At 35.6% G+C, this 10,832-nt stretch overlaps 1 protein-coding gene across 1 annotated transcript; it reads right to left on the minus strand.

Annotated features, from left to right (window-relative positions):
• Positions 1-84: 84 nt before the first annotated feature.
• Positions 85-9,355, minus strand: LOC117322811 (metalloprotease mig-17-like). The gene is made up of 13 exons (XM_033877754.1): positions 9,141-9,355; positions 8,683-8,822; positions 6,298-6,415; positions 5,386-5,543; positions 5,003-5,080; positions 4,488-4,648; positions 4,312-4,346; positions 4,009-4,123; positions 3,492-3,647; positions 3,023-3,155; positions 2,756-2,878; positions 2,443-2,530; positions 85-2,341 (listed from the first exon to the last, which is right to left on the minus strand). Exons 1-13 carry the CDS (start codon positions 9,214-9,216, stop codon positions 2,214-2,216), a joined length of 1,509 nt encoding a protein of 502 aa, XP_033733645.1. The 5' UTR covers positions 9,217-9,355; the 3' UTR covers positions 85-2,213.
• Between the last annotated feature and the right edge of the window lie 1,477 nt (positions 9,356-10,832).

The following is a 10,832-nucleotide window of genomic DNA, read 5'->3' on the forward strand; positions in this document are numbered from 1 at the left end:
GAGTCCTCTCATTCGGTAGATATTTTACTCGATCGTGATTTGTACGAGTATGGCAACCGTGCATAAGAGAAATACAAAATTATCTCAAAAGAATAGATTTATTCCCAAACTGTTAATGGCTGAATTCAATGGCAGACATCGTTTTTACATTAGGTATGCCATTTATAAGTTTGTGTGAAAGTAAGACTCCCTGAAATATTAATGTAGATGCTAATCAAACAATCATTGGAAATTAATGATTTGATCAGACGCAAATTATACCTGTTAAACCCTAAATTCTGTCCAAAGAGAACCATCTAAAGTCAAACAATACTTAAATGTCTCGGCTAAAAAAAACATATAAGTAGATCCGAAGTGTAAGGTGAATTACCAAAGCAAACTCCTTTTCAAACTTAAACTGGATGATATGATATGTGATGAGTTCATCACTTTTACCGCCATTTTAGTCTTTCAATCATTCCTGCCCGGGAGATAATCCCAGTGTTGTTGGAACACATTGTGTATTATACACTGAACTGGTAAGGCCATAGTTCCAAGGTCGTGGTTGATGCACTCTAATTTCTTCATTCTTTGTTACCCACATACTGACATCCCAATAGCATGTGTTCTACACGATACGCTCATGATACATCAATCGTTTTACAATATCATCGAGCATGTCCGGCAACAGTAGGCTCCAATAATGTTATGGTCAATCGTGTTACATTATCATCGAGCATGTCCGACAACAGTAGGCTCCAATAATGTTATGATCAATCGTGTTACAGTATCATCGAGCATGTCCGACAACAGTAGGCTCCAATAATGTTATCAATCGTTTAATAATATCATCGAGCATGTCCGACAACAGTAGGCTCCAATAATGTTATGATCAATTGTGTTACAGTATCATCGAGCATGTCCGACAACAGTAGGCTCCAATAATGTTATGATCAATCGTGTTACAGTATCATCGAGCATGTCCGACAACAGTAGGCTCCAATAATGTTATGATCAATCGTTTTACATTATCATCGAGCATGTCCGGCAACAGTAGGCTCCAATAATGTTATGGTCAATCGTTTTACAGTATCATCGAGCATGTCCGGCAACAGTAGGCTCCAATAATGTTATGATCAATTGTGTTACAGTATCATCGAGCATGTCCGACAACAGTAGGCTCCAATAATGTTATGATCAATTGTGTTACAGTATCATCGAGCATGTCCGACAACAGTAGGCTCCAATAATGTTATGGTCAATCGTTTTACAGTATCATCGAGCATGTCCGACAACAGTAGGCTCCAATAATGTTATGATCAATCGTTTTACATTATCATCGAGCATGTCCGGCAACAGTAGGCTCCAATAATGTTATGGTCAATCGTTTTACAGTATCATCGAGCATGTCCGGCAACAGTAGGCTCCAATAATGTTATGATCAATTGTGTTACAGTATCATCGAGCATGTCCGACAACAGTAGGCTCCAATAATGTTATGATCAATTGTGTTACAGTATCATCGAGCATGTCCGACAACAGTAGGCTCCAATAATGTTATCAATCGTTTTACATTATCATCGAGCATGTCCGACAACAGTAGGCTCCAATAATGTTATGATCAATCGTTTTACATTATCATCGAGCATGTCCGGCAACAGTAGGCTCCAATAATGTTATGGTCAATCGTTTTACAGTATCATCGAGCATGTCCGGCAACAGTAGGCTCCAATAATGTTATGATCAATTGTGTTACAGTATCATCGAGCATGTCCGACAACAGTAGGCTCCAATAATGTTATCAATCGTTTTACATTATCATCGAGCATGTCCGGCAACAGTAGGCTCCAATAATGTTATGGTCAATCGTTTTACATTATCATCGAGCATGTCCGACAACAGTAGGCTCCAATAATGTTATCAATCGTTTTACAATATCATCGAGCATGTCCGGCAACAGTAGGCTCCAATAATGTTATGATCAATCGTGTTACAGTATCATCGAGCATGTCCGACAACAGTAGGCTCCAATAATGTTATGATCAATCGTGTTACAGTATCATCGAGCATGTCCGACAACAGTAGGCTCCAATAATGTTATGATCAATCGTGTTACAGTATCATCGAGCATGTCCGACAACAGTAGGCTCCAATAATGTTATGATCAATCGTGTTACAGTATCATCGAGCATGTCCGACAACAGTAGGCTCCAATAATGTTATGATCAATCGTGTTACATTATCATCGAGCATGTCCGACAACAGTAGGCTCCAATAATGTTATGATCACATATAACTTCACGTCCATACTTCATGGCTACCGATGTGCAATATGCTGGATCTCTATCCCCTGTAGGACATTCTGGAAAGTCAAAGAAAATAATTTTTAAAAACATATAATCTATTTCCTGCCGAAGAATTGAAGGATAAATGATTTTTTTGTTGAACGTTACTGTTACATACCTGATGTTGTGGCAGGTCTAACGAGCCTAAACTCTCTGGTTTGGCTGTGTATTGTGGATGAATCCAAACAGTTACCAAGGTGACATATCTGGGGAAAAAATCAAGTGGATACTCATAATAGCAGGTACTTTGAAAGCAATCTATTGTTGACGAGAGCCCGACGGAAAGATCTTCTAATGCCGTTATTTACGCTTACACAATAGTTCTAGATTATTTGTGAATCTCGAGTACCATAAAGCACCGTTTTTAATCTTTAAATACTGTATAAAATTGAATCAAGAGTACATTATGTATTAACAAATATCCAACTTACCTTCTGATGAGAACAAATCGTGCCCGGAAGTGCTACAAGTCTTGACTTAGTTTGGCAGATTCGGGAATTACCAGGATTGGTGCACCAGAGCTGTTCACATATGTTGTCATAGCGACCGGTACGCTGAAGAAAATCATCAAACTTTTTATTGGAACAATTTTTGGTAATAAATAATATAAATGCATCTGAAAGTGACGATTGTAAATACCATCTGTAATACCACAGAAGGACATGAAAAGTGGCCACTACGTATACTATAAGCCTCACCTGGCAGAAGTCAGACTGGGAACCAAACACCATCTGACACTGTTTCGTCAGACCATATATGGAACCTGGGGAGTTATTGCCTGTCTGGTTATATGGATCTTTAGTTCCTCCAGTTAAACAATGTCTCCTATTCCTGAATAGTAAAATGACATGTAAACGACAGATTTGTGCTTTATAATGGAAATGTAAAATAAATCCTGATTTTGTTGATAAGAAATAACATGACAATAATTAGTAGCCACGGGCAATCCAGCATCCTGGGCTTTATTTCCTGGCGTGTTTTTAATGAGGCTAAGGGACGACATGTCGACTAATACGTCTAATTTGATATCTATAAAATGAGGACAAAATATGCATTTACATGGACACTTGGGAACTTCATGAATAATGAAAGCATGCGTTCCGGAAGAGTTAGCGTCATCTATACATCGTTTATATACAGATAATAGAAATAGTAAGACATACTCACTGGAGGTGATATATCATCTGTTTGATGCTGCAGTCCGAAAAGTAGAACATCGAGGATGCTGCCTTACTCTTGGCGCTCTGTCTGGGGGACATTATGTTGTCTCTATCAGCTGAACAGTCTTGGTTTACACTGTCTCCGTCGTGTGTGGCACCTAGGCTATATATATATCAATAAGAAGTTAGCCGACCTCTACACTATCTTTTATTACGTGTTACGTCTTGAATATGATACGATTCAGGTCTTGTCGCAAATTTGTCATTAGAATTAATATTGTTAATTTTAGCATAATGTACTTGTTAAAATATGATCTCAATGTTAACGCCCATTAACCTGTTATTTTGGCTACTCGACTCCTACGATGATTATTTGTACCAGTATCTTTTATCGCCAAACGTGGCCGAAGTTTGGTCATAAAGAAATTGAATTGAATTATAAATATAGATAATATATCTACAGATATTTTCCTGGAGTATGCGATGTTAAAAGATACGTTTATAAAAAGAGTGGTTGTCCATACCTGTGTCCAAGTTCATGAGTGGTGATTCCAGCAGCAAGGAAATCTCCATTGTCGTATACAACAGAAGACGATTTCCCTTCCAGGGTTCGACATATCGTCCCGATATACGCCATACCTAAACCACGTGGTACATTTACTCGTCAATAACACATATCTGTTGTTCTTTTGATATTTCTTTAACTAGAGGAAAACACCTTTTGTTTATACGTGTAAACTTGTTTAAATTGGACAATCCCTTTGCTGTGTAATTTACGTATGTTTAAAATTGTTACATTACTACTTCAATTCCATTTTACACCTTACCGTCAACTTTTCTTTGTCCTTTATATAACCGGTGTCTGAAATCAAAAAATAAGATGTACTTTATCACCACAGCAACACATACGAAACTTTTAATTCTAGAATTACTGAGGAATGTGGGTTCATGATGAGCATGGTAAATACAACCAACATTTTGTCTCTAAGCATCAAGACCTTACCCTGTAAAAGCTACCGCGTGGTCGTAAGTAGGAAGATCAGGATATTTTCTCCGAAGCCACATCTGAAACTTTTGAAGAGCTGTATCCACATTAACCACACCTTGGCGAACAGTCCGGGGCCAGATAACGGAGTTTTCCAGCCAGCTAGCTTCTGCCCGATTCTGATCACAATAACAGGTATTAATAAGTATGGTATAAATCACAGTAAACAACAACAACAACAAAACCAAAGTATACCGTGCGGAAATGAGAACATTTTCTATTTACTTGTAAATCTTAGTTTTCCGATTTCTCATCCTGACAAAAACTTTATGAATTTGAGTGAACACATTTAAGAATAGAAACTGCACTAACCACAATATGAGCGGAATTTTGGAAATTCTGAAAAATTGGTGCAAATTTTCATAATGATTGTGACAGTATTCATGTTTATGTCGTTTCAGAAAAGTATTCATAGCTGTTATATTGTAAAATGAACCTAATATCTGTTCTACATTTCTTAACCCCATTCTTACCTTTGGAATGACAATTCCAACCAAGCTAACACGGATGGCCAACGATGGCGACTGGATAGTTGAGAAGCGCTGGTCAACCTGGAATAGAATCGAAATAGAGATCATGTCTACTTCTCATTTGCAGGTTTGGTACATTCCCTTCATCTTAATGAATGGAAAGTCACTATCATGGTGTTGATAAGAACCATTCCATTTCTGTTTTTTTTTTTTTTTTTTTTAATGGACAAAACAGGAGACGTTACCCCTCCGGATCTACCGGTTCTATATGCTAATATTTCACTTATTTATGTTTTCCTTGATTTCACTAATTTTGCGGTCCAAGTTTTATCTTTATGTTGGCATTATCTTATTTTTTACAGGATAACTTGAGACACGGATTATACCATTGAGAAGAGAATCTGGTAGTATCGTTCGATCTGCATGTGTGCTTTCCTCTTATTGTTGCGATATTGTCGGAGATACTTCCGGTAAAGACAGTAATCCACGACTGCCAGAACCTCGACATTAGCCTCCAAATGTTTGTAGCTGTCCTCTGGCATACCTAGATAAGTATAGTCCATGATTAAACATTCTTTTGTTAACATAAACTATTTCCTAATCTTATGGATCAAATGTATTTCTTAATCGATTAGGGGGGCCGAGAAGCATTGCTTGAACTGGCAAAACATAATACGTCGTTCAAGACAAATCGGGAAAATTATTCAAATATCACTCGAGTTTCTTCATAGATTGACTTATAAGCATAGCACACATCGAATTACCATACAACCATACCTTTCTACAGGTTCTTTACCATTTCTTAGGTTTAGTTGTTGGGTTAAATGTCGGATATGTTAACCGCGTGCCATTGAAAACATTCAAGTCAAAATATACATCTCCCATACACATCTAGTAAACACAAAGATATCTATTACATCCCTTTACCTCAAACATTCGCATGCTTTATAGGTTTTTGTTTGCATTTCGTTAATCTATTAAACCATTTATATAATTATCGTTATTGTCTCTGTATCAACACTTATAACACTTTCTGTATGTATTAATAAGTAACATTAATTAAGTTCAACCCAGGTTTTGATTCCAAATATTTATTTTCACCAGGATATGACTTCACAGGTATACGTTCAGATCAACAATTACATCAAATGTATAAAGGTAAGATCCACAATTATATTTAGAACTAAATGATAATTACGTTGTTTTTACGTAATACACCTGGTGTATCCATTAATGATGACGTTTTCGTCACTGGTAGCATGTAGTGCACTCCATAACCTTTGTATGATTTTACTTACGCAGGTCTTGCCCAACTTGTAGTACAGCTTCTCCGTTATCAGCATTAACATAATCTACAACATCTTTACGTGTTGACTCCTCCTCTCGGAGGAACTCCCAGGAATCATCGGTGCTCGTCTGTTGTTAATATCAAAAAGGCAAACTAATTACTACATACATGTGTACATGTTATTTTCATTCACAGAGGAGGTATTTAAATAGTTATTTCTTTTAACGCTCATCTAAAACAAAACAAAAATAAACTCTACTACTTACAGCTGGTGTTTTCTTATCTGTTCTAAAATACAACTTCAACTATCCATTCACAAACAACCACTACCAATGACGTACATTCACAATTAATACTACGTTATACTTCATTCACAAATTTAAATATGCTACATTGTATTACCATTTTTCTTTCACAAAAACATTACTACGGATTTTCATTAACAAAGGTATGTATAGAAACCCCTGAGCGAATAAAAGTCAATTGTCCTATCGCTAATTCAAATAAGTATTTACAAGGCATGATTGATATGTTGTGAGCCTCGTATTGAAGGAATTACTCAATGATGTTCTTTTCAAGTCCTACTATTCTCTGACTACATAGGCCCGTGTACCCAAGGACTGGTCTCATATAGTTAGTTTACAGCGACGAGGTAGCACTCTGAAGTAAACAGGACACGCGGCTTTTGCAAAATGGACAAAATCGGTGAAAGAACAGTGATCCAATATTTGCATAAAAAGGTTTAACACCTAAGGATACCCAAAATGATATGGTAACATCACTAGGGAAATATTCCCCTTCATATGCTTCAGTGAAAAGATGGATGACGGATTGTAAGTGCGGTCGACAGAGCCTTAAGGATGTCTCCCGTCCTGGAAGGCCTGTCAATGTTGCAACCCCAGAAACGACCAATAAAGTTCATGATATTGTTATGACCGAGGATCTTGCAATGAGAAAGCTTTCAGCTCGATGGGTAGCAAGACTTCTGACACCAGGCGCACATTTTCGCATGCTAATTTTAACTTTCTTCAGAGTGTGTCACTATGGATGAAACACGGGTCCATCATTTTACCCCAGAAGCCAAACAATATTCGAAACAATGGAAACACCCTGGCTCTCCTCCGCCAAAGAAGGCAAAGATTCCATCAACTGTGATGATTATGGCCTCGGTTTCCTAGGATGCAGATGATATTCTGCTGAAAGGTTATTTCCAAAAGAGACAAACAATCAATGGAACATACTTTGCTTCACTTCTGAGGCAGTAACGAGAAAATATTAAACTTATTCGCCGCAGAAAGCTCACTAAAGGTGGTTTATTCAATCAGGCAAATGCTCATGTTCACAAGTCTGTCATTGTCATGGCTGTCATTCACGATTGTGGCTTTAAATTGATTGAGCATCCGCCTTATTCACCGGATCTCGCTCCATCAGACTTTCATCTATTTCCAAAAATGAAAACAGCTATTTCAGGCACCCACTTTCAGTCCAATGATGACGTCATTCATGCAGTGGATGACTTTCTGAACAGCCAAGAAAATGAGTTCTATATAAGTGGCATTGAGGCCCTTACACACCGCCGACAAAAGTGTATATAATAGATACTGGATGTTGAAATATGGTGCAATATGTCAATATAAATTCAAATCCTTCAATATGATGCTCAGAAAATATCAAAACATATTTCAAAGAAACAATGCTTCCTGGTGATAATAGTAATTTCTTGAAAGCAAATTAGTCGATCAGCGTCACTATAATGAGGTGCCTTACTATAAAATGTAGGATGTGGATACCTAACGTCATTACAGTGATGTATCTTACTATGGAATATATGATGTGGATACCTAACGTAATTATAGTGATGTGTCTTACTATGGAATATATGATGTGGATACCTAACGCCATCATAGTGATGTGTCTTACTATGGAATATATGATGTGGATACCTAACGCCATCATAGTGATGTGTCTTACTATGGAATATATGATGTGGATACCTAACGTCATTATAGTGATGTGTCTTACTATGGAATAAATGATGTGGATACCTATCACATTACAGTGATGTGTCTTACTATGGAATATATAATGTGGATACATAACGTCATTATAGTGATGTGTCTTACTATGGAATATATGATGTGGATACCTAACGTCATTATAGTGATGTGTCTTACTATGGAATATATAATATGGATACCTAACGTCATTATAGTGATGTGTCTTATTATGAAATGTTATCTATGACTTCTTTCATCATTATATTACACACCCGTGTGATTATGTCACCTATACAGGTAGCCCGAATTCACTACTACACAGGTGGGACTGAATATGTCCTGAAACACGTATCATAATAATAACTATAACAATAAACATTTTACTACTTTACACGTACCTGGTGACTGTCTCCTATACCCGGATGTTGGGACCAATCTGTAAACATACCGTCTTCATCATACATTTCAGATTCAGACACATCGTCTTGGAGGTTTGTATTAGTGTAGCCTTCAGTTTCTGGAATATCCCACACATCCCCTGTAAAACGTAAATATAAATTGTTTATTTCATACTGTATAACTAATACAATATTATCAGTGTGTGAGTTTTTTTCATATGAACAAAGAAAAGGGTATAAGCTTTTTCAAATCGAGGATACATATCTGAAATATAGGCACAGTAGCACGGTATCAGACTTGATTACATAATCTTAGATAAAAGTGAATTCAATTTTGGTATCAAATTGATAACCATTTTTTTTTTATCAAAGAAGTTGAATTTCACTGGCACTTTAGGTCAAGGAACATTTGATAATTGACAACAATATATATTGATGCTTGTTTATATGAACTTTACCTTGATTCATTATCGTCCATGAGAAGCAGAAGGAGGAACAGACACTACAATATATGAACATGGAATATACAGCCATCCTCCAGGTCTGGTCTCACAGGTTATGACAGTGTTTGTTCCAAAGGAGATTTTTAAGTACAATCAAGCGTCATACTGATGTATCATCGAAAAATAAGGGCATTGACGTTTGAGAACCAGATCACTGCAGTGGTGTTTGAATTAGCGACTAACGGTAGAAATATAATGTTATCTTGATATTTTGTTTAAAAAATTTTAACAAGTATTCAAAACTATGTTTTGCAAATAAGTTTAGTCTCTCATTTCGTTGTAGGATGATTATCTTAACTCCATTAATTCATCGATCTGTTGTCGATAAACACTTGAATGTTATAACTAATACTAATTAAATATTTTATGTGATTAAGCTGACCAAGCTTGGACATACTTGGTACTAGGGCGGATAAAGACGGTGTTAACAACCAATCCCCCATCAGGATCTCGCAGTGTTAGATGTGCATCAGGTGGTCAGGGACACCAAGTAAGTACATTATTCCTAAGTCTCTAACAGTGCTCACTTGTGTACATCTTAGACGGTCACATATCTGTGCAGCTTGATGATGAGAAAGATACGTTCATACAGCCACATACAGTGTAGTGTGTGTTCAAATTCTGTGGTTGAATCACTCAACTCTTACTTTACTATAAAGCATTCTCTATCTACACACACTTCCTCGTAGTGATCGTACGTACCATATCACAAAGTTAGCGTCAATATATACATCAATGAAGAGATCATATCGTTACAATGTTTATTTCATTAACAAATCCTTATCAATCAAGTTATTAAAACCCCACTACAAATTATCATACTACGTGAATTGTTATATTATCGTGAAATGTTATATCATCGTATATTGGTCATTTATCGTCCATTGTTATATTATCATCTAATGATATATTATCGTCTATTGATATATTATCGTCTATTGTTATATTATCATCTAATGTTATATTATCATCTAATGATATATTATCGTCTATTGATATATTATCGTCTATTATATTATCGTCCATTGTGATATCATCGTATATTGTTATATTACCATCTAATGTTATATTATCGTCTATTATTATATTATCGTCCATTGTGATATCATCGTCTATTGTTATATTATCGTCTATTGATATATTATCGTCTATTGTTATATTATCGTCTAATGTTATATTATCGTCTATTGTTATATTATCGTCTATTGATTTATTATCGTATATTGATATATTATCGTCTAATGTAATATTATCGTATATTGATATATTATCGTCTATTGTTATATTATCGTCTATTGATATATTATCGTCTATTGTAATATTATCGTCTATTGATATATTATCGTCTATTGATATATTATCGTCTATTGTAATATTATCGTCTATTGATATATTATCGTCTATTGATATATTATCGTCTATTGTTATATTATCGTCTATTGATATATTATCGTATATTGATATATTATCGTCTAATGTAATATTATCGTATATTGATATATTATCGTCTATTGTTATATTATCGTCTTTTGTTATATTATCGTCTATTGATATATTATCGTCCATTGATATATTATCGTCTATTGATATATTATCGTCTATTGTTATATTATCGTCTATTGTTATATTATCGTATATTGATATATT

Source organism: Pecten maximus, chromosome 3, assembly GCF_902652985.1.
Source record: "Pecten maximus chromosome 3, xPecMax1.1, whole genome shotgun sequence".
NCBI lineage: Eukaryota > Metazoa > Mollusca > Bivalvia > Pectinida > Pectinidae > Pecten > Pecten maximus.